General features: G+C 37.5%; 1 protein-coding gene across 1 annotated transcript in view; it reads left to right on the top strand.

Annotated features, from left to right (window-relative positions):
- The window catches only part of LOC149276954 (spondin-1), a 112,716-nt gene that overhangs the window by 25,203 nt on the left and 61,387 nt on the right, over nucleotides 1–26,126 (top strand). The window contains exons 3-6 of the mRNA XM_089503228.1: nucleotides 2,198–2,331; nucleotides 11,715–11,788; nucleotides 13,232–13,354; nucleotides 18,885–19,033. Coding sequence (XP_089359354.1) covers nucleotides 2,198–2,331; nucleotides 11,715–11,788; nucleotides 13,232–13,354; nucleotides 18,885–19,033 — 480 coding nt within the window. The remainder of the gene's footprint in view (nucleotides 1–2,197; nucleotides 2,332–11,714; nucleotides 11,789–13,231; nucleotides 13,355–18,884; nucleotides 19,034–26,126) is intronic.

The raw sequence follows: 26,126 nt of genomic DNA, 5'->3' as shown, positions 1-26,126 counted from the left end.
AACCCTCTGATGGGGTCTCCAGAACTCTACCCAATACTCTAGGTGAGGTCTGACCAGAGATCTGTAAAGTGGCAAAATCACCTCCCTCGTCCTGCTACTAATGCCTCTCGCTATACAACCCAGCACCCTGCTTGCGTTTCCCAATGCTTTATTGCATTGTCTGCTTACCTTTAAGTCATCAGAAATAATAACTCTTAAGTCCTTCTTCTCTGTTGTAGCCGACTGAACAATGTCCCCAATGCTATATTCTGCCTTGGGATTTTTATGTCTGCAAAAAGACATACCTTAGCAGTAAGACCCTGTGTAATATTAATACATATGCATCATAATACTTGTCATTGAGGTACCCCACTAGTAACAAGTCCTTCCTCTGAATATACACCATTAACTACAACCTTCTACCTGCTGCCACTCAAGCATTTCAAAATCTATTCAACTATTTTGACATCCAAACCCAATGACTGAGAATTATTTATAAGTTTTCTATGGGGGACATTGTGAAATACCTTACTGAATTCTAGAGCAACTGCTCCCTGGTCTATTATTTTAAGCTCTCATTGTAGTAAACACTTGCTGTTTCTGATCATGCAAACAATTTACTTCCAGATATTTAGCCATCCTATACTTTAGCATCATTTCCACTAATTTGCTAACTGCTAACGTAAGACTTACTGGTCTGTACTTGGCTGAGTGTTTTCTTTTACCTTTTACGTGCACAAGTGGTACTAAAGTTGCCAACTCCCAGTCTTCTGGGACTACTCCTGAGAATAGTGACTGGTTAAATAAGTCTGTCAAAGATCTTGCCAGGACACTCTGGAGCTCTTTGAAAAATATTTGGGTGTATGCCATTGAGTCCCATAGATTTTTCTGAGTTTGGAGAGTTCAAGCAGAACGTTTTCTTCTGTATACACCCTTCATCACCTTTATCTAACTCTGTACAACAGAACAGATGTCACATCAAATTGTCCTAAATTTATCATTGTGGATTCTAGTGTCAAGTGGTTCTTAGACCACCTGATCCACTCACTAATGTTTATAAGTTAAGGTACCTTTCCAATTTATTTCACATTTGTGTGTTAAGATCTTGGCTTACGTGCCTAACCCTGGAGGTGGAAATGGTTTCCAACTCCATGCCCATACCAGTCATTGCAAAATCAACAGAACCATTGTGGATTATTTAAACAGAGCAATCTTGGTCCAACATAATGTGGTTTTAACATCACTATAGTGGCCAATGGAGACTTCCAGTTGACAAGAACTCCGCCCTGAAGAGCTTGCATTCAATTATAAAGCAGAGGTCCTCCGAGGGCCCCACTAAGCATTAAAGTTTATTCTGTAAATGCATAAAATAAATAAGGCTCCAGCCAAACACTGAGGATTGGAAATCGGACCCTGATTAACTAAAGATCCAGCCTGGAAAGATAAAATGGTAAAAAAAAAAAAACATTGGGGACTACAGAATAATCTATACATTTAAGGCAGACGATTCATGGTAATGTGTATACTGTACTTTTATATTCTTGTTGTGGTCTGTATATATCTTGTAAACAGATAGATGTCCAGGAGAACTGTTATTAAGATAAAGATTTACAAGAGTGACTGGAAAAATAAAGTATTTTCCGATGACCTGCCTGACAGCATAAATCAAGATTTTTTCTTCTAGATGAGGACAATAGAACGTGTAAAGGGAAAATAAATATAACATTGTAATATATGACAAGAAAAATAAATAAAATCAATGAAACATACAGCTACATTACTGTAATAGCAAATTCCACAGCAGTCACTAAATATAGTCCTCCTTAAGTTACATTTTTACTGAATTATAAATATTTTAATAATTGTATTACTAACCCCCATGACATGGATCTTTACTTATCAAGTATGTTGCATAAAAAATAATTAGTATAAAGTAACCTGCTTTTTCTATTTTGAAGAGATATACGCATAAATGAAAATAGTAAATTGTTAGCACAATTCACTAGGGTTCACTAGGGTTTATATGAAATCAAATGGGATTGTGTATAAATTTAGAAGTGCATTGCCTATGTGAAATAAGTTTATGGCGTTTAACACAAAACCAAGATAGTTTTGAAATACACTTTACCTTTACCCCTCATAATACAATTTCAATTTGGTAGTTTGCCGTCACTGATCTACTTCCTATGATTAATTGCCTATGTATTTTTATTTATAGATAATAGACGAAGAAGATACTCAGTTTATGAGTAACTGTCCCGTAGCTGTAACAGAGAGCACACCAAGACGCAGAACACGAATTCAAGTTTTCTGGACAGCGCCTCCTGCTGGAAGTGGCTGTGTGATCCTTAAGTAAGTAAATGAATCCTCATAGTAGCCACAGAATTGCTTCACTTGCATAATATTAGTGATGGGAACAATTTGGAACTTATTATTTTTACCCATTTCAGTCTATGGGAGAATATTAAATTACCAGTATATAAATATATTTCAGGTAATTTAATCCAGCCTCTATATTAGTAAATACATGTTTTAATGATCCTGAAAGGAAAAAAAAATGTATAGATCAAGGCTGCCCTACAGGAACCTACAAAAGAGGAAATATATTGTAGATACAAAATAGCAGGGGTTGGGGCCAGGGGCATAACTAGAAACCACATGCCCCCTGTGGAACAATTGCCCCAGAGCCCCCCAACTTCACCATGCAACATGTCCCACAGTCCTCATTTTGCCCTCAAACAGCTTGTGAGTGCAAACATTGCCCCCAAACAGCTTATCGGTGCTAGCTTGTCAGGGACCCCAAACAGTTTGTCTCAACCATCTTTGCCTCCAAATAGCCTGATTGAGCCTCTGCCCACAACACTTACCCTCAGGAGTTTTGTGTCTCTCTTCCTCCATGCTGTGTGCAGGAAGTGGATGTGATGTAATTTCCTGGACGCTGGATCAGTCAAACACAGTGTGCGTGGGGAGATTGTGAGAGGTAATCCGAACAAATGATCTCTACACTCTATATGCTGCTAGCTGCTGGTAATACCCACATCTTGCAGCTTTAAAGGAGCAGACACAGGGGCACACCTAGAGTATCTGGCATTTGAAGCAGATTCTATATTTTGCCCCCACCTGCACCGTAACTTTTACTTATGCTCTCTCAGACTCTCACGGAGGGCTTCCTCAAAAGGGCGCACCCTCTCCTCCAATTATAAGAACAGGGGAGGGGCTATCCACATGATGCCCCCTGTGGTTTCTTCTTTTGTGGAAGTACTCCGGGAGTCCTGGTACCAATACTAGGGAGAAGCAGACGAAAAAAATAAGGCAGAAGAAAGAAGAAGTAGAGTCAAGTGAAGAAGAAGTGGAGTTGTGGAAATGGAGTAAGGGGTAGGCTGACAAGGTGGGAGACATTGAGGGAGTGAATTTCACAGAGACTTGGGACCTCTGTACCCCAGTGTGGCACACCCCTTAATGAGTGGCACCGAGGGCAGAATGCCCCCCCCCTAAGTATGCCACTGTGGCCCACAATGATTTTTATACCCCTGGTTGGGCTCCAGGACTCCTACTCAACCAATGTAAAAGTATAATGGGCAGAGGAGAGGCAAGACATATTAAAGACTCAGGATCCCCTCCTAATGGTACTGGATTAATGACCGTTTGTGTTAAGCAAATAAAAAAACTGACATTTGTCATATGCTGATGTTAAAACCGTCATAGAGGGATAGCATGCATATTATCCAGATGTTTAGCAGACGTTATACGTGATAAGTTTCAGTTTATTTTACTTTTCTTGCAAACTACGTATTTCAACTGTTAGATTTGCTTGAAACTGGTCCGTAGAATTAATAGTTTGTGTTTATGCATACTTGTGGTAAAAGGAAAAGAAAGGAGAAAAGACTATTATTTCCTTGTTGCCATTAGCAAATGGAAGCCATTGTTAATTTTCAAGTCTGACAGCTGTACTGCATTTTCCATTCTGAAACAGCTGTCACCACTAGACTGGCTTATTTCACAAACAGATGTTTAATTTGACTTTACTGATATTGTGAGATATTCCGAGAACAAAACAAATAGAGAGAAATAATCAGAATATTCATGATTATACTTCTTTTAAAAACATAAATCAAAGTGACAAATGACAGCTTCAAACGCACTTTGTTGTGTTACTTTGTTCAATAGTTTTTTTTCCATAACCTTTCATCTATTTTTTCCTACTCGTAATTTTTTTTTTTAATTAATGAACAGGAATGAGGTCTTATGCATTTCACATTACGCCTGGTAAAGTTCTAAAAAATATAAAATTTCCTTACCCGTAATTTTTAATGCATGTCATGTTTTTCACGGCGAAAGATACTGTTTAATACTCAACAATAAAACTGTAGTGAGCCTAATTGCCCTCGTTAGGTGTCAAAAAATGATTAGGCAATCATTCAAAATCAAGTCCTAGCTGTATACAGACTTGCAAAGCTCAGCTGTCCATAGCACATAGTTAATAGGAAGGTAATATGCTCATAAAACATAGCAGTAGTGGGCAAAAAAAACCATAACACAGGTACCAACAGTCCTTGTTCTTCAACTAACATAAGAAAACATTCTAGTAATGCTTTAGAGCATGTTAAACAGGACATCCTGGGAGATATATTTTAATACAAAATGTGTAATTACTTGTGAGCTTCCCTGCCTAACAGGACTCAAGTTGATTGAGCTGATTTTGGCCTTGAAATCTCTCGGTGTTCACAAGCACTTTTTTCCCCGTTTTTAGTTCCCATGAGTGTTGACCAACGCATTTAAAATCAGGTCAGAGAGACAATACCTCAATGACCAGTAGGGCTATTGCCCTATTGACTGCTCTAGTTTGAACATTTATGGTCACTACCACCACATTTGCTTGTAGTTCAACACTAGAGTGTCTAACAATGTAGTAACAATGATTTTATATAGCATTTGCACAATATCTAGATCATTTCTCTGCTCCTATTATGGTACCCCTATTCTATGCAGACCCTTTTTGGGGAGTATATGTTAGACTGGACACCTTGAGTTGTATCTTAAATAATGGGCCACCTGTCTTGGCTTCCCACTGGGCTGAATTATTCCAGCCCTCTATTCCTATATAGTTCCCCATGTCCCCTGCACAGACGTTGGCTCTGCACTCTCCATTTCTGTTTTTTGGGGATAAATGTCAACATGTGCATATAATATATTTCCTTACATTTATTATTTGAGTACTACATTTTAACATCTCTACATTAAACTTATTGAATACATTATGATAATTGACATTTTATGCTTGCTTGATTATAGTGCCACGTTGTTTTAAAACTCAAAAACAACAGTAAAATTTGTTACTCTTATTAAATGATATGTTAATATGATAGTTTTTAGTTTCACATTTAACGTGGACCCTTTAACTTTGAGATTATAGCCTCATTAAATTAAATGTTTTTGAAATATTCTGTCAAAACGTTTTCTTTGGTAATATTGTTCTAGCCTTATTAATATACAGTATATTTTAACTTCTCCAGTGCTCCTTCTTCATTCTTAGACCTTCTTCTGAAGCTGTTTGGTATTATTAATGTCTTGAAAGCAAATATATTAAAGCATGTGTTGTGATGGGTTACCGTATACATACCTCTAAAGCCTCCAAATTCTAGGAGCTCGGAATGTTAGCTGGCCAGAATCTGTTTCTATACATATAGAATATTTGCCTTCTAAATTCCTTACCTAAATAGTGATAATAGTAGACTTGTGCATTCCTATTCGGACGAACATGAAAACAAACACAAAGGGTGTTCTCCCAGCTCCAAGAATTAAAAGTTCGTATGGACCTTTATCTCTCCCCGGCCGAGTTTTGGCACCAGGATTTTAAAAGTCTGTGCGAGTGACTCTATTGGTGGCAAGCAGGGGTCTTGTCTGCCATCAACCAATGAAGTGCAGGTGCACTTCATTGATTGATGGCAGAGGAGGGCCCTACCGGCGACCAATAGAGTCACTCGTACAGACTTTTAAAATCCCAGTTCAAAAGCTGCTGCATAGTGCGTACTGCGTTAACCCCGTATTAACCCCTTCTACAAAAAACGGAGGGGGAAATGAACACGAAGAACGTAGGCGAATATTCATGGAATACGAAGATTTTTTGCCCCACTAAGACAAACACGAAGAGTTGGCCGGCGCCCAAGTCTAATTAATAGGTCTCAAAGTCACAAACAAACAGTTTTATAAGACAGATATGCCATGTATCAAGGTGCCTGAAGAGCAATAACCATGGAAATCCGTTCAGGATTAAGTCCTGGCCTGATGCCTGGTGATAAATAATTAAAATTATTAGTAGCATTTCCAGTATGATAAGGCTTTCTTTAATATTATGTGACTTGCACTCTATAGGACCTTTAGGCATTATTGCACCACGGAATCTATGTTATGACTGGTTGCGTTACTTTCTCAAATCTTTATCTCACTGATGTTTTTTAATCTTGACTGGATTTCCATAGCAAAGTGGGGCTGATAGAAGGAGAATGCACAGATGAAGGGACCTTCGGGCTACATGGGATTGTATAACTGAGCTGTTACCCTCTTTATGTCCCAGGCTTTGTTGACAAGATGTTTGTTAACCTTGAGAAAAGAACAAAAGAATGTGTTAGGTTGAAGTGTGGTTGTAAGTGGTGGCCTATCACAACTTTTATCGGGAAAAAGGGAGCTGGAAACTTATTTTAAAAAAGCAAACAACAAAAAACCCAATTTGTTACATTTCTGTACAGAACAGATAACACCACAGTTGCTTTTTCATTTCTGGCCTTGTAATGAGTCTACTTGGGAGTATCTCCAATGCCGTAGGGAGGTGTTGAGATAAATTAGATGTTCCCTTAGGGAGTAAAGGCAAAACTGGAAAGGAAGATAAACACAGAATTTATTATAAGATGGAGGGTGTTTACGGAGGAGGTAAAATAGACAGTTTATGGTTGAATTATGTGCACCAGAAATCTATCCACTGTCTCTGTAAGAATGTACAGATTTATATATGAGGATGGCAAATTTTCAATTACAAACATCTGGATGTTCCATAAATTAGATTGTGTAGCCTGCCATCACTGTATATTATAACACATTGCGGAATATTCTCAATATTGGAACTCGAGAACATGGTATATATATTTTTAATCAGTGTATTTTGAGAAATTTCATTAAACTACCAAATCTTGTGGTGCTAAGTGAATTTTTTGACTTCCTAGGAAATGGAAAGTTCATGTCAGCCTCTCTGATTTAGGTTTCCAATTGAATTATAAAATTGAGATTCCCTTTTTTTTTATTTCAACAAGAAAGACTTAATACATTTCCCACAAGCCACAGTTTCAGAAACATATACCAGTATATTATTTGACAACTGAAATAACATAATTGCTGCAAATGCACAAGGGCTTATTCTTTGTTCTATATGAAGTTACACAGATTAAAAAAAAAAATCATAGAATATAGAAAAAAAATACTTTTTAATTCAAGGCTGTTAATAAAAATAGTGAAAAGTAAAACAAAGAATACAAAAATAAAATACAATGTAAACACGGATTATGTTGTTGAATAAAAATATAAATAAAATATAAATAATATTAAAATAATTAGTTTTTTGTGGCACATCTGGCAGAAAAAATGGCTATTTTGTATTGTACTGTTCTTGCTTTTTTCCACGAAAAAGGAACAATGAAGAAAATGTTTAATGACATACACAGACGACACATAACCTCTATATATATAGTTTTCTCTTGTACCGATGAAAAGCTGTAAATCAAAAGGAATGTCTCCTTTTATCTTCATAAGAGAGTTGCCTAATGCCACCTCTATAGATGTTGCAGTTACAACATTTGAAGAGGAAATAAAAATGAGAGAAACGCTATAGAAAAGATCAGCACAAATTGGAACCACTGATCTTACTAGGCCAGATAACAATGGGAATTTTATAAAAGCATGAACAGATTTCACCTCTGAAACCCCAAAAAGGTAATTCTAGTGTCCTTGGGTGCTCGTTTCTGTTCATTGCTTTCTGTTAAAAAGGAGATCATCATTGTCGCCCAGATAAATGTCCACAGAAAGCTTTTCTGTCTCTGTTATCACATGCAGTCTTCAGCTGAAGATGAAACCTATGGATCATTATAAGAAACACCTACAGAACCTTTCAAGATATTAATATTAATCTACTTCAGATGGGATGGCAGACTAAGGAGTGAAGAGTGTTAAATACATACAATATGAATAGAAAGAGACAGTGATGCAGGCGCTTCACATAAAGAGATAACCATTAGGAGGCGAGAATCCATAAAACAGATGAGGATATTTGATTAAACTGAGCCAGGAAATATACAAACAGATAATGGGAGTCAACAGAATGTAATCAGAATCTTGATTTAAGCCATATCTCATGGAGTTGTAGATGTTGATCTATTTTAATTTCCACGTTTTACGGTCACATGTTAAGAAAGTTAACATTAATAGAGTGAGGTCTGTCATAATCTGTCCATGGGCTGAGAAATATTGGCCAACAATGTCTGCCTATCCCAGTTGGATATAGACTGTTGGTGGTTTAGTCTTTTGTGCAGGGGGTTATCACACGGGAAGTCATTGTCTACCAGGAGGGAAAAAAAGCAGGGACTGATAGCAGCCTGTCTTTCTTCTTTTCGACACTTGCGATTGCAAACACAGCCACAACATTGTCTAACAAGACACCATTGAGGGGAGGGAGGGTGGGACAACCAGGATTTGGAAAAGCAGTTAAGTGACCGTTTACAAAATGGTTGCCACTTATATACCCTTGATATCGACCCCACCCATAACAGATTTGAACCAATTAAATTAAATCACTATTTATGCACTCCACCTAGCTCTGTCAAGGCCCACTCCACCTAAGCTGCGCTGTCCCACGGGCTTCATTTAAATTAATGTAAGAATGCCCAATGAGTAAAAGGGCAGGTATAGCTTCCCTAACTGAAATGTTGGTTTAGTTTTCAGCAATCTAATTTGTTCTTCTGTAGTGACTGGACCGCCATATAGTTTGGGGGTGGGGGTAGCCCCTAAATGATGTAAGTGCAGCTACATGTACATTTTTTACTTATGCACTTTGTAGTTGCGCACTGCAGAATACGCAAGAGTGTCTCGGTACGTATGAGGTCCTACTGACCCACCGGGCATGTGCCTCGTTTACCAGATGACTAATGAAGGCCTGGTCTCTATGCCTGAGGCTCCTACGATTATAATTCATCTATGCCTATGGAGTCAGCAAGATGCAACAAATAGCAGGAAGAATATATTTTTTTGTTAGTGATAGTGATAGCTCCACGTTTACCACTTTGGTCCAGAGCACCCTTTATGCCTAACCTTCATTGAAAGCACTAAAAAAAAAAACGACACTTAGGTTACGATAAATGTTGTCACTGTTAATATACTTATGGACGCTTTGTTATATGGGAACAATTTTCACAAAAAATAAAAAATGAAAATCATAACTAAAAAAGCATTTCATTTGTTTTTTTCCAGTAAACGTGGTAAAAATATTTTCATGCTTTTTTTTAACTTTTCAGCAGACAGCACATATTTCTTTCCAGATGCCTTTCATTACCCAGCTGTTGCGATTTATCGTTATGATAGAAAAAAATATTGCTTATTTTCATTCCAGAAAATAAATTTCTATTCATATTAGACAAGTATGCAAGAAAAAGATGAATTGTCAAAAACTTAATGAGGATTTTATATTCCTACATATTAACATATATAAAAAAAAAACATCATTTTTAGAAATATCACTTTTTATTTTTTTTAAACCTATAATATGAGTAAATAAAGATTAAAGATTTATTCTTCATATTGACAATTAAACAAATTCTCAGTTTACCTTGGTGTTTTTATGATGTGTGGTATAAGTCTTTTTTGTACATCATACAGTAGACACAGCTAACCAAAAAAAATCTAATTCAACTACTTCACAATTTTACAACCTTCTGGCAAATATTTAAAATGACACGTTTTGCCATTAACTTAATACATATGGAAATTAAGCCATCATTTCTGATTCATTTAATTGTTGTTTCAGGGTTACACGTATGAGGGCAAATCAAAACATGAAAGTGTGCTATTTTCCTACATTTTATGAAATGTCTATTAATAAATAATCTTGACTTCCAGTGCTATTTCCGAATAAAGTGGATGTGCCATTTAGAACTTGATTGCCATATTAATAATTCCCTGTCATAAAAAAAGGAATGGTAAATGATTTAGGAGACATTTGAAAGGTTAAGTAAATGCCTGTATAACAACATAAAATATATTTATAAAAGTTATTTAATGTGCTTTTATAAATATATATATATATATATATATATATATATATGTCAATTCCTTTGTAATACGCATATCATTTAGGATATTTTATACATTTCTGGTGCCACCACCTACTTCCTATCAAGATAAGGGCAAAAATCATATACGTATTGTCATGGTAACCCCCTGAGGCTGAGGACACATGGGAGTAGGTTTGAGTTTGGGAGGGGGCAATGATGGATTCCTAGGCAGACTCCTTATGTCTAAGTCACTTATGTCTAAGTGCTTTTTGGGGGGCACAGGGTGACCGGAAAACCCTACCTGGTCTGCCCTAACCAGACTCCCATGAACTAGCCATCTATGGGGGCTCTACATGGCCGGATAATCTCCATGCGCCGCTAATTCATGGAATTTTGCGAAGGCTAGGAACCGACATTTGCCCTGGCGTTTTAAGGTCAGCAAACAATAAAATGGCGTACGTGTGGTCGTCTACTGAATACACGCGGGCACACGCTACATTGTTACACTTTTGCAGCATGCAGGTCAACTGTATCCAGCAGGCGGGATAAAGGCATGTTGGAGGCTCTGTTGAGGACGATGGCCAGTCTGGGCTTGTTTATATTTATTGTATTTTGGGCTTATGTTGGGCACATACTTTTTTTACAATGTACTGTATCGATTTGTGTTTCATTTATGATGCTGGCACTGTAAATTTATTGGTGTCTTTAGTGATCTATCCATAGTAATACTGTAGCCATTGTGATTGATAAATTAATTTGCCAACAAACCCATGGTCAAAATCTGTTATTCTGAGGCATAATTTAGCGAATAAAGCCCCTTAGGTCAAATCAATTTTGCTGCTCTAGCTTTGCATTTTACACTTGTCCAGACATGGTGGTATTGGGATCCAGTACAATAATTACTGGTGATCTACTGGCAGGAGACATGGAGCAATGCCATCTCTTTTGCCATGTTTCAGTGTTGTTTAATTCAATCAGTGGCTGGGCCAGCTGGGGTGGAAATTGGGTGTCCTTAATTCCTTGTGTTATGAAGTATGGTACAGTACTGCTGGAACATCTTGGAGCTATAGTTCAGAATATCATCTGCACACCCTCCTAACTTTATTTGCTACTTCAAATAACTAAATATTGATAAATAGATGTGTTCATCCAAGTACAACACATTACATGGTGAAAATGGATAGAGGAATATCTTAGATGATACAGAATCACTCAGTTGTGTTGATGCTTATTGTCAGAAAGATTCCATCCAATATAAGCTTACTCATCTGCAGTGATAGGAATTTTTATATCTTTGTGGATGTGCTCCAGACTGAAAATGCCTTTGCACAAACAGTAATTGTCATCAAATAGTATTTGTTACCATGTGTTGCTTCATAATATAGTTTAACAGTTTTTGTCCACTATTTTATTTTTCTTAAACAGGGCAAGTATTGTACAGAAAAAAATAATTTACTTTCAAGATGAAGGATCCCTTACAAAGAGAATGTGCGAACTGGGTGAGTTTTGTTTTAAATTTACAATAAATTTGAGTTTATTATACTATTTAGTATACTATGTAGTATGTATTTTACAAACATTCATCATAAACTACAGCATAACACCCATCACTCTCACACACTTACTAATATTTTCCTACCTTTCTTCTGGTACATTCACTTTTCCTCCTCCTCTTCATTGTTCCTCTTCTTCTTCCTGTTCTGTGTCCTGTCCTTCCGGAAGACGGTGGGCGTGACTTCAGTGTTGTGCGCCGGGATTTGACATCAAGTCCCGACGCACAGCCACAGTTGCCGCGCGCACCGTTTTTGGAGGCGGCCAGTCCTGGTGGCAGCCGCTTAGTTTTTAACTTGTCAGCTGCCATGAATGTTCGTCTGCCGGCCGGCCACCCGGCCAGCCCGCCGGCCCGGATTCAGGGCGGCCTGGGGGGCAATTGCCCCCCTGCCCCCCGGCCCAGCCCGCCCCTGAAGGTGACACAGTGTGATTTGCAAGATATCTGCATTTTCAGAGCCACGTGTGATACAGTAGTGCATTAATTACATCATTTAATAAACAAGGAGGCCCAGACAAGAATTGAGAAAACATTGATGATGAAAGAGTCAATGTAACAATTTTTCATATAAGTTGCTAGCTAGAACATATAAGCAGTAGCAGTGTTTGCTCAACATCTGATCCATAAGGCCTTCCGCATCAGAAATAAAATAGGCTCAATGGAGTTGAGTTTGCAGCTCTAAATGGGTTTTGTGTTGAGCCAGACTTGTTGGTGCACCTCGCTGGTGGTAGAGTTGTTTGTGCACCTCACTGGTGGTAGAGTTCTTGGTGCACCTTACTGGTGGTAGAGTTCTTGGTGCACCTTACTGGTGGTAGAGTTGTTGGTTCACCTCGCTGGTGGTAGAGGTGTTGGTGCACCTCACTGGTGCTAGAGTTCTTGGTGCACCTCACTGGTGGTAGAGTTGTTGATGCACCTCACTGGTGGTAGAGTTGTTGATGCACCTCGCTGGTGGTAGTGTTCTAGATTCTTAGCTAATCTAGAATAAAAGGTAAAATGCTGCAGCTCCCCTCTGTAGCATCAATTGTCTTTACTAGTCTTTACTATTCAAATTATACAAATGCTCGGTTGATCCGTTTCACGCACAAAGACCTTAATTGTAGTTATAACAAGACTGAACGTTGCGTGACATAGTATGCTTCCATGGACACTAAACAATGTGGCATTACTAGAGTAGATTTTAGTGAAAAATGAGCTTCATAACTCAGTTTAACTCAGTCAACTCAGTCAACTATAAAAACTGAATCAAAAAAATCACTTAATCGATAATTCAACTATGGTAATTATTTATAATTTTCTGTCAGACTGCAAAATGTGCGTACAACATGGAAAGCCAACGTCCGCATCCATTCCTACATTTATGATAACTTGGTGTTTTGTTGTTTATGTTTTTTAGACTCTACATCAGAAGTAGGAAATGAAAAGCCAATTCCAGATTGTTGCGCCTGCGGAACAGCTAAATACAGAGTTACCTTCTATGGTAATTGGTCGGAAAAATCACATCCAAAGGATTATCCAAGTAAGAATTTTTTGGGGAAATTGTAACTTTTAATACGACAAATAATTTTTTGCCATTTTTTAATCAGACATGGACCTAAACGCTAAATTATCTCTGTTGCTTATTATGTACCCTAAAACTTTTTAGGGTAGAATTCTGTGGTTTTCTCATTGGAGCATATATCATGATTTTTGTTAAATAAATAATTTTCTATTATATTGTGCCTTCTTGAAAAATGTCATAATCTCAAATTATATCTTCTTAAGTATTATAAAAATAGTCAATGGATCTTCTGACTACCAAGGACATATATAACCATATAATAACTTTATCATGTTTTCTTAAGTAAGACCCTATTGTTGCTTATATAATAGTTGACCTTCTACTCTTACAACAGCAAACCACGCTTTAATGAAATGTATTTTCTATAAACTTCGATATTGGATGACAGAATCATTTTCTGTCACTTTTTTTTTTTTTTTTTTTCCATATCACCAATTACACACAGGTATGAAATAAGAAAACGCATTGCTGCTTGGAGCACATTGACAGCATTTCTTATGAAGGATATTTATTTAAAAGCATGATAAGAACATTGACAATAGAGCTTATATCAAGCTGTCAGAAATAATATTAGAGAAAAAAAAAGTAATGCAACATTTCTGTGTTCCAGGATATTATAAATGCCAAATTACAAAAAATATCTAAGAATGAATTTACTCTTATAAATATAAAATATGTTTTTCTTGTGTTGGCTCTGTCCCTATGTAATGTACAAATAGCATTACATCAATACAATGATGCAACTATTCTAGTAACCGAACATAGGTTAGTCTAGCACGGTTTGAATTCCCATTTTGGAGGACTTTCCCTATGTCCTGGGTGAAACCTATCCAGTTTTTGTGAAAATTAAGGTGTCAGGCCTGGTCTAACTCTATCCAAGCTAATGCCACATCATTGGCTGGGTTGTCCACCTCTAGTTCGCAGTCTGCCCACACAAGAAGAAGAGCTCTGTGGGTTATGTAGAGCCAATCTACACAGTAGAACTTCACTTTCAATACATGTGCAGCTCAAAACTACTTTCATGCTCATTGCAATATTAATATATTAGACAATATGCACTAGTAACACTGATGTCAACAATAATCGTTATTGTCAGGTGGTGCTACATTTGTGCGGCAGGGTTCTATTATGGATTTGTTTTCCGTTTAATATTCGCATAGGAAATGGCTTCTTTTGTAGTGAAGATACTAACTAATTAGACAGGCTCTTTCTATGGTTTAGAAACATTACTTGTCTCCAATATAAATGTCATACTTGAAGAAAAACACAGAATCTGATGGCAGATAAGAACAATTTTGCCCATTTGGTTTTCTGATATTGACACTCAAACCTTAGTAAGTGCTCGGTCTTAGATTCAGAATAGCTTTCTGCCTATCCCATACATGTTTTAATTCCCTCACTGTATTAGACTCACTTGTGATGGGAAGCCATTTATCTACCACCTTACCACCAAAATGAGCCTGTCTTTAAAAAGAAGTGAAGTTCTGTTGGCCATATACAAGAAGCAACTGCATAACGAAAACCCAATAATTTAGTAGAAAGAGACATAAACAAAAATGTGCCAAGTATTTTTTTCCAGTTGAAATACCCGTTGGCATTTTTCAATTGGTTTTAAATGACCCAGCTCAAATTCTGGCTTTGAACTCTACTAGCAATTTGAGCACATTTTTATTTGACTTAAGGAAAATGTTATAAGCCATGTTATTCATGGAAGGTAACCCTGGAAAGCTGTAAATTGGTCTGACTTATAAAAGCTATAGTATTTGTGGACAATTGGATTATAGTGATGATTTATGAGGGTGACCTTTAGCTTCTTGAGTAAACCTGGTTTTCCTTTTTAAAACAGCTGTGTCAAATGTTGGCTCTTCATGGCCTTGGTAAACACATCTTCTTTCACGGTTTACCAATAAAGACAACCTTCCACATATAAGATATGTTAAAATGGTAAAGTGACAGGAAACATTTTATTCTATTCCATCAAATTTCATATAGGTATATTTTAATACATAATTTCTACTCGTTGTTGCTTTTTATTATTTATTTATGTAGAATCTGATTCCACAATGCTGTAGAATGTATAAAAGTATGTAAAGTGTATAATATATAAAGTATAAGTGATCATTTTCTAAAAACCACATGAGCACTAAAGTAAAAGGAAAAACTGCACAATTGTGAAGGATAGTAAACTTTTTAAAGAAATACGTATTGATTAAAAAAAAAAGATTTAAATGCATTCATCTGTAAAAACAATGCAAATTTGCTTGTTAAAATTCTACTGCTCCCTGCATCTTCTCTCATAGTTAGATAAGATTTATTTTAAATGTACAAAAATGCAATTTGTTTGTAAATATATTATTAATATATTAGTATAGCATTTTTTTAATTTTAAATATATTTAAAAATTAAACAATGAAAAAGAAAATAATATACAGGTCCATGGTGCTTGAAGTTCAGGTTTCTGGACATACTGCTTGGTGTTCCTTCGAATTTTTGTCAGCACATTTTAAGGTAGTATCCTATTCTCAGGTCAGTTGGGAGAAGGTGGTATTTGGCAGGGATGTACCTAGAGTATTTGGCACCTGGGTGGATCATGTAAGTGGCACCCCCAACACACTTTAAAATGTAAAGACACCTAGAAAAAAGAGTATTTGTTGCACCAATTTGATTACTGTCCGTCTCTGGAGGGGTGTCAGCGTGGTGGCGCCGGGGCGGACTGCTCATTCTAGTTCAGCCCATTTTTGTCTATCTGCTCCATTTTCCTCTTTCTTGTGCTCATTTTCCACCAATAAATCCTGCTTAACCCCATTTAGTCTCTGCCAAGCTCCAAGCCAGCCTTTTTATCATTCTAGCAACACTCAGTGGTCACCATAAGATTGTGGACAGGCAGACAGACACATATTCTTACTATATCGCTTCTCTGCCTTTTGGCTAAGATCAAGTGTGGTAACCTAGTGGGGGGGGGCAACTTGATCCTCTGGCCTTGGGGCCGAGGTAGCTTGGAGCCTGAGGTGTCTTATTCGAGCCTCAGAGTAGTCCTGGGTCACCTTCACAACCTTGCACTATTGTTGTCGAAGTGCGTGCACGAAGAGCACTAATGGCCCGCTACAGAACACCTTTTACTCTTCGACACTTATGGGCCTGCACAGGGATATGGCTGGACACTCTTTTATTTATTATACTCACGATTTGCGCTGTTTTAATGTGCATGTGTGACAATTAATTTCTTCTGGCACCAATTTTTTTTTTTTTTACGTTTGAGCACCGCGCCGCAGTGATACTGGATTGCAGTTCTTTTTTGGGAGAGGTAGTGGATGCTTATGGCTCCCTACCTCTTCCATACAGTGGTCCTCCTCTTCGCCGGGGGCCAAGAAGATCCAGCCCTCCTGCAGGCCTTCTGGCCGAGGAGGGAAAGAAGACTTGGCATAGCCCTTCAGATAGAATTTATTGTAAAGTCAGAAGAATTTACGAAAGATCAGGCCTCTGCTGCAGCATTTCACGAAGCACACAAAAGCACCTCACGAGAAGAACGACACCTCGGGCTTCCAAAAAAAAAAATCACTAATGGAACATGTAAAGAGTACACTACCTCTTTATCACAATGTAGTCAAATAAAATACACACAAAAACAGGAATGTTCTCCAACTCTGTAAGATTCAAAAAGGGCTTTTTTATTTAATCTTTCATTATACTGAAATAATGAGATTCATTTTCTGTGTATCCTGTACCTGGTACTGCTTAAGACTGATTATCACATGGTTGCCAAAAGAGCTCTTTGTTCTGCATGTCTATTTGATTGTGCTGTAAGAACATATGTTCCGTACAATAAAATTCTACTTCTGAGAAGGATGAACAATGCAGAACTAGATCCATTTGGCAAGCGTAGTCATCACCACTCTTTATGTAACACAGCAGCTCAGTTCCAAAGACAAGCGATGGCAATACACAGTTACAAAACAAAGCGCCTTTGGACAGTAAATTTTCATGTGCAACATGATTTTTTTTGATGAACACCATTTCTACTGACCTATTTTTAAAAGTTGCTAGTAAGTAAAATAAATTCATCTTTTTTTAATCTGAAAGAGCTTATATTACCCAAAGGACTAAAAAGACTGTTTCTACCTGTCAGTCTTCAAGTACCACCATGTTCAATACAGATGGCTGATTAGAGAGAGGAGTAACCTTATTTTTATTTTATTAATATTTTGTATCATTTTTACAGAATTTATATAATTGTTACATTGCATTTTCAAATATTCCCCCTGTGGGACTCTAATATTAAAGGATTTCACCAGACAAAACATTTTATGGCATCCTTGGACACATTTCCTATGGTCATAAACTAAAGGCAGAGGAACACTCCATCAATTACTAAAGTGCTACATCACATTAATTCATTGACAACCGGATTAGATCAAATCATTGGTACGCTTACTATAGGTGGTGCACACCCCAATAATCAATATATATGTATTCATGGATGGGGTTGGGCAAGGCCAGAAATACATAACTTTTCGGAAAGGTTAGACATGGTCTGACACATAGATCTTGTTGTCCACATTGTAATACAGAACTTTCGTATTCTGGGGTTATTTATCTAAACCCATTTTGCTTCAAATCACTATGATGTCTGTGACTGTTCTTTTTTAGGGGGGGATTTCTTGGGTGAGCTGAAGGCCGACTCTGCTGGAAGCCCTTCTGTTAGCTTCACGTTTTCTTCTTTTCTTAACTAGCTAAGACAAAAAAGAGATAATCTTTCTACATTTATGCTTCACTGTGTTTTTAGCGGACTGGTGCTACAAATATTTTCGATTTTTATGTAAGCAACAAACTATATTGTAGACTGTCATTTATCTGTTAAATCACTTGTAAAGCTGGAGCAGTTTATTATTGAGAGAGATGAGCTTGGCCCTTCAGGGCGGCAGAGCGACAGCTCTTATGTTTTGCCAGACTGGAGAAATTAGTGCTGTTGCAGATGGGTCGAAGTAATGAGAATCTTCAGAAGATTTTTTTTTTTGGCATATGTGTTGCTGTTAGAAACCAAGGGAATATATTTAACTGAAGTAAACTGTAGACATAAACTTTGAAAGTAGGAATTATTGTGATTTATCTCTTCGGTTGGTAAAGGGTCATTTTTGTTTTTAAAGCAGGATTAAATTAGATTCTTGGAAAAGAGGTTATTGAGAGATCATAATAATCATGATAAGGTAAAGTCTCCTTTATTTTGTTTTGTTTAAATATAAACATATAGAATGATGTTTGTCACATGTGCGCATATATTATGGTAGGCAATATATTATTTTATTAGGGATCTTAAGTGATTCATTTTAGTGAAGCTGCAAAGACCCAGGGGTAGAGTGTCAGGTTGTTTTTCTTTTTGATTGTGCCTTCATCACATGGATGCCAGATCAACCCCATTAAAGGTAGAGTAGATTTAATTATTTAGGAATCAATAAAAAAATAATATGTATTTTTACTTTTCCCCCCCAAGGACGAGCTAATCACTGGTCTGCAATCATTGGTGGGTCCCATTCTAAGGAATACGTACTATGGGAATATGGCGGATATGCTAGTGAAGGAGTGAAGCAAGTGGCAGAACTGGGGTCTCCAGTGAAAATGGAGGAAGAGATCCGACAAAAGGTAGACAACTAAGATTAGTTAATTTATGATAAATTATGTAATCTGTTCTATAAAACTCGGGTGAGTGGTTTATTTGAATAAAAGTACCATATTTGCTCGATTATAAGACGACCCCCCAAAATCTGAATATTAATTTAGGAAAAAAAGAAAAAGCCTGAATATAAGACGACCCTATAGGAAAATAGTTTTACCAGTAAATGTTAATTCATGTAAACTATTACATTTTTTAATAAAAGCTATGATTGAGAAAAATATTTTTTTGTTTTTATTTCCTTGTATTTTCCAACCTGCCCCCCAGTTACGCACATCTGCCCCCAGGCTTGCCACTCCAATATGGCACTGTGGCCCATGATATGCCTTTTAACCCTCTATATGCCACTGTGCCCCATGATATGCCTTTTAACCCCCTATGTGCCACTCTGCCTCCAGAAATGCCTTATACCCTTATATGCCACTCTGGCATTTAGGGGGTTAAAAGGCATATGGGGCAGAGTGGCATATAGGGAGGTATAAGGCATTTCAGGAGGCAGAGTGGCGTTCAGGGGGTTAAAAGGCATTTCATAGAGCACTATGCCTACAGAAATGTCCTATGCCCCCATTTAACACTCCCCCCCCACACACACACACACTTACCGGGGCTTCCAATTTCCTGCTGTATACCGGGGCAGCAGTCTTCCTTCTGTCTCCCCCCCCCATTTAACACCCCCACCCCACACACACTTACCGGTGCTTTCAATTTCCTGCTGTATACCAGGGCAGCAGTCTTCCTTCTGTCTCCCGCTGCAGCCGGAAGGAGGTGTGGCTAGCAGCAGGGGTTGTCTGCGTCCATCGCGCAGACCTTCCCCGGCTGTCAGAGATCAGCTAGCGGTGCGGGGGATCTGGATCTTAGTCTCATAGTCAGACCTCTATTTGAGGTCTGATTATAAGACGACCCCGATTAGAAGACGAGGGGTATTTTTCAGAGCATTTGCTCTGAAAAAAACCTCGTCTTATCATCGAGCAAATACGGTAATTAAAAAGTCTTTTCACACCAAGTTCGTATTCCGCGAATATTTGCCTGTTCCAGATGCCATTAGAAATGGTTCTATTAACAAAAGGTTCTGAAATTGCACTCAAAAGTAGCCACTTTCCTTGCTGAGGAACAAAGAACTCTGTTACGGAGAATGCAAGTGTATCAATGTCCCTCTATCTGCTAATGGGCGTCTGGAGGGGGGAAGGGGGGGCACACACCTCCCCAGAAATTCAGAGGCCCACTGGAGCAACATCAGGCGATGGAAAAACAGTAGGCTCTTTAGAGTAGGTTCACTAGACATAGAGAGCATAAAAAACACCTGGTAGAGAGGAAAGGTAGGGTAGATATTCTTACCCCACTGGAAAAATCATGTGGATGCCAATTCTGCTGTTGATATAAAACCCTGTCTGTAGCCTGCATCAAAAGCATTGCGATAAATCATACTGTTGTCATTTTTACAAACTGTTATCACTTCAAATTACAAGTGGGTTCACCAATTAGCAATCAATCACATGAATGCAACGATTGTTTAATTATGTTTGGTATTTATTTGCACTCTTTGCACAAATCACTTATGAGCGAAACGCGTTAAGCTTCGCCCTTTTTTTCTTCCCATTTATGATGTGTTTGTAATAGCACTTTGTTACACGTTGAAAGCACCTTTACCTTACCACTGAGAGTAAAGCTCGTGTTTATCTTTGCTTGAGTTGGAGACAATCTGTGAAGGCCCTTTTGGTCTTTGGCATTCGTCCCCTGATGTGCAGCCCATTGATAGATTTCTTGAGTATTCCAGCCATGGCTGACTAGGCTTAAGGCAGCAGCCCATTTGCACTATGGAGGATATAGTCAGCATAGCACCCACAGCGCTGTACCTGGCACAGGACATGATTCAGAAACTATGGTGTCTGCGCCCAACGTGGCAAGAAGTGGTTGAGCTTGAATGCGTCCTTTTGGAAGAAAAACAGTATGCGTTGTTATTCTAACCTAGTAATTCAATATAGTGTTTAACTCATCACTGGTTACACAGCTTTCCACTTTTTTGAGTATTCACTTTTAATTGATCCCTTTTTAGAAGCCGAAGGTTTTGCAAGCAACTGTGGCAATTCTTAAAGCAATGGAAGTAATATAAAAAGATGAAATACCCCTTTAGAGGCAGACAAATACCCAATGGTAACACTAATGAGGTTAGTTTAAGGCTTTTAATTGCTCATAGAGTAACATAAAGGCTTCATATTTTTGGCAATATATAATGTAGTTAAAACATCCAAGTTGAAACTGGATCCATCGCCATGTAAGCGAACAGGTACTGTGTTTGAATTACGTCGCAAGCAGCCTGTGGCTAATTCCGTATGCCAGCTTCGCTGAGCCAGCATTTCTCCGAATAATGAGAGCAAAATCTCTTAAAAATACCGTCTGGAGGAAACTCAGACAGGTCATAGTAATGCTGGTCATACATTTATGAATACTGAATTTTTCATCTGTACATGGAAAGCTATTTCACTTGTCTTGCAAATTCAGCCATATGGGAAAAGATGAAGACGATTTTTTTTAAAATCTCATGAATATTGTAATTGTGAGACATAGCACACTTTATTTTACCCAAAGATACAATGTATCGAGGGGAATTTATTAATACAAAATCCTGAGATTACTGTACCATGCTTAGCTTGCCTACTCGGGTCTTAGAAACCGTAATTGATCCTGTGAAATTACTATTGCGAATTGGAGCTTTCAAGGTTTTCCTCTGGGCAAAAAGACAGAATGAACGAAGGGTTCCAGCTTTCAACAGAGCAAAGTAACCTATTATTATGATGGACGTGTGTTACCTGTGTCATTAGGACCAGGTTTAACCCTTCATGCTACCGAATGGAAGACTGAGTTTGTCAAAACAAGGATCAAAGGACATAACAATGCTGTGTCTTATTTTTATGCCGCTTAGTTGCCTAAGAAATAAAGAAAACCAAATACAAAAATATAGAAATATCAGATATAAACTTTTGAGTTTAAAAGTCTGAAATGTTCGCGTAATTAAATTTTTTTACAAAATTTTAATTTGCTAGTCTGAGCAAATATACATAGCAGCCTTATGTTATATTGGCACTAAAAACAAATACATCTCCTGAACCTTTGAGAAGACCGTTCAGACACTTTTGTTGCAGTGTTTCGTGTTCCATTAGATAAGCTTCAGGCATATTCACTAAACTGTGGGCTTGTGGGTGAACATTTCAATTCCCTAATTTCAACAACCCCACCTAGTCTTAATCCCCCTAACCACACTAAAAGCCCCCATCCTAGATCTGTGAAGGTCCATTCCAGGAATCTACGACCCTTCCTGTCTAGTAGAATACTACATTATAGCCAGTCTTGTTCTTACTAAATGACGCATTCCCCACTTTAATGAAAGCGCCTCTATTAAATCTCTTTAAGTAATCTCTTAACTGATTTAAATGTTTGTATCATGTCTTCCCTCTTCTAATGTTGAGGTTTCCCAGATTCTCCTGGTGTGTTTTTGTTAGTAGGCTAGTTGGCTAGTACCCTAAGCTTTACACAGTATGGCCCCATCTCTTTTCTCGGGCTATAGAACTTTAAGACATGGCAATTACTCATGCCATAAGAGATAACCGATACTGTTGGACAAAGGAGTACAGACCTTCACAGCATAAAAACCGCTGAAGTCCTCAAGAAATCCATCAGCAGTCCCTCTTTAATATATAATGCCATAAATATTGTGAAATCATTCTGAAAATATCTGTATATATATCTAATGAATTTAATTTCAAATATGAGTGCCTTGATGCTCAATTATTTAGAGGCGGGAAAACGGCATAGCGTCTAATTCTCAGGCTCAGCTAAGGAAAATTAATCTAAGATGTCAAATCAAGTATATTTTTAAGTATGTAGCTTTGAGAAGTCAATTAGTCCAACTCTGATTGCATGATTATATGTTGTGCCAGTGTCATTAATATTAAAAGTGAAAGACAAGCTTCTTCTTGACAAAATAAAGGAAATTAATTAAATAAAACGAAAATAATTTGTACTTTTATATGCCACCAAGCAACATAAGTTGATATGGTTTATTCACAAATGAAAAAAATATATATAATTACTTAATTTACCACTTTTGTAACTAAATTCAGAATTAATAACATTAATGCTAGTATTTTGAAATGCTGAACTCCTCCCCAGGATCATAAAATAATTATAGTTTTGTCGGAAACGCTGTATTGTCATGTGACACAAAAGCAGGCACTGATAGGCTGTTGCCGTAGAAACTGAAATGGCTTTTTAAGGAGAAGTACACTTTCTTTGTGCAGTATCACCCTCAGTGCCTGTGCATGTACACATTTTAGTAAATCTAAGATGATTCTGGCCGACTCAGGAGACAGCAGCTTAGTAAACAGGCAATGCAAGTTTCTTATTTAAAATCTCCATCATTTGGGGAAAAACAAAGGGTCGGTAACATACAGATGCAATAATCCCTGCAAAAAATTAAGTGATTACAGAGTTTGGTAAATACCGTGTTTTACTAGGTTTTTTAAGTGAATCTAAATGCATAAAGCAGTCATTTTAATGTAACCCTTTGCTGCTTTAAATGTTCTACCATTTGAGTGGTAATGCCCTTTTACTGATGCTTCACTATGTATTTTATAAGAAATGTGTGTTATAAAATGTCAATGCTCCAGACCTATTGATGTCTACTATTCTATTGTGCACCTTGGATCCAGGATTAAGAAAATATCCAGAAAGAAGAAGAAATCTGATATTAGCTGAATTATGCCATTTTAAATTCATGATATTTAGAAGACATGTCCCCAAAAATCCTTTGTCCTTTCTCTGGAGCACTGGGGGTCGCTCATTGGTGTCGGTAGCTGCTCTTCTTCTCTTTTTACCTATTTGTGTTTCGTCTTATGAACTACCGTTACTTGCAGACCGTGAGGCTGCCATTGTTGTCAGTCTTGTGATGTTTTGGAGATTTTTTCCTTGTTCAAATACCTTTTTTGCATGTTTCAATGCCTTCAAATGAAAGCCATATTTTTGTCTGAAAAAGGGATGTGTAATTTTTGTAGGTACATCAAACACAGAAATGGGAAATCTTAATTAAACCTACAGATGGTCAAAAAATTAGCAAAAAAATGTACAATCCTTAGGGTACTAAAAAAAACCAGTACTGAAAGTTAAAGTTAAAGGGGGTACTATCATATGCATTAAAGTATATATATGATGGTTGGAGTGTCCCTTTATAAGCATATGATAAGGTTTTGCTACCTTATAAATATGACACTTTTTTTAAAGTACAGGCTATTTTACTATGCGTCTAGAAAAAAACACTCTAATACTGGCATTGTAATAAAAATTGACAATGTGATATGCACCAGTTTTTGCAATATAAATCAAAGCACGTGGTAGCAGATTTATTAAGCGGTGAGCTTTAAGGGCATCAATAAATACTGAAATCAAAAAGAAATTGACTATTAAAACTAACAAGACGAAAGTTTCTAAGAGGAGTTTGGGGAGACTTATTTTCAGTTGCTAAAATTATTTTACGTTAGACCGACTTCAAAGCTTAAAAGAGGATTTTTGACAAAATGTCTTAACAACCAAACAGCTAAAATAGCCTGGATTGTGACAAATTACTAACCTTAGTACATAATGATGCATAAATAACTAGTTCCTTCTAAGTGAGCTAAGACTATTGAAATATTAACCCTTTAATTTCCCTTTATGAAGATTCTGTTTACTGACTCTCCAAATGTCTAAACCAATTGGCTCTAATACGGGTCCTCATGGACTTTTCATTATTTAAAGATACACTTAATTGAGTCACCTCGCGTTCAAGAAGACTATAAAGCCTAACATAGTGGTAGTAAAAACAGCAATTGTGACTCAGCGTAGAATGGGAAGGAATCAGCTTCAGACTGAAAATCTACCCCTTCACCCTGAGAGTGCCCAGGTATGGTGGTAGCTTGTTGACGACACAGTCAGTGAGGCTGGTAAGTTTCATGGCCTCTAGGTCACTGGGGCATTTGGCTGGACTTCATCCTTTTAATAAGGTTGTCTTGTAGGCCAATTGCTCTTTGTACATCGATAAGCTTACTGGTTCTCAGCAGTATCATAATCAAAAGCCCAGAGGTGGTTCCATTCATGATTTCTGGTATTGCTTGTAGAATTGAATTTTAATAGCCTTTAAATACCAATCCCATTCACTTTGGGGTTCATTTAATTCATCCAGGAGTCTGCCTCAAGGTCTACCTAAAGTTGCTTTTACCAACAACAATTCTTCTCAAAGGCAGAATTTTCTTTTCCTTGTCGGCCCCAAAAAAGTGAGAGGAAGAAAGACAAGGCGTGTGACACATATAGTGAAACAGAGACATGTGCAGGTAGCGATGCGCAAATATGTACCCACATAGATGCTCTGAGCATTGACAGCTCAGTACAATCGGATCGGATTCGGTCACTACTACTCCTTGAAGAAACATGTTGTGTCAGCAGGATATGCTCCCGTTCCATGTGGAAATGCACTTAGTTCTGCAGATTAACACAGATGATAAATTTTTAGGTCACCTCTAACATTCTTCTCATATCTCGTACATAAGATATAACACTTAAAGCTCTTATCTTGTAAGCTATAGGTGCAATTAATTCCTCCCACTGCCCAACGCGGGGGGGTCTCCACTGGAATATATTGCATATTGTGTTATTATAACGAGTTGCAATCTCATGAAGGTAATAAGTGTCAGCTCAGCTTTCTCATGTATGTTTCAGAATCTGGAGGTGTGTGTGTCCTAGTCTCTGTAACAAGTTTTATACCACTGTGCATCAGTCAATTTTAATTGGAGGCACCTGAGAGGTTATAACACCCTGTCCCCCACATCTGGAGGACCATTCCATGTGAATATCACAACTTAATGCCCATACACTAAATCAGATCAATACTAATCTACTTTTAAGATGCTTAGACATTAAGGAATTTAGTATAACGGGTCGCGCTGATTGCTATGGTACAGAATCAAAGTCACATTTGCATATAATCCTTAAAAAAAAAAATCCTGGCAAGACATGCGCTCTCATTGTCCTTCCAGA

This window comes from Sceloporus occidentalis, unplaced genomic scaffold (genome assembly GCF_023333645.1).
Source record: "Sceloporus occidentalis isolate IW3139 unplaced genomic scaffold, rSceOcc1.0.p SCAF_223, whole genome shotgun sequence".
NCBI lineage: Eukaryota > Metazoa > Chordata > Lepidosauria > Squamata > Phrynosomatidae > Sceloporus > Sceloporus occidentalis.
The sequence above is the reverse complement of the archived record's forward strand: the minus strand, read 5'-3'. Positions and strand labels throughout refer to the sequence as shown.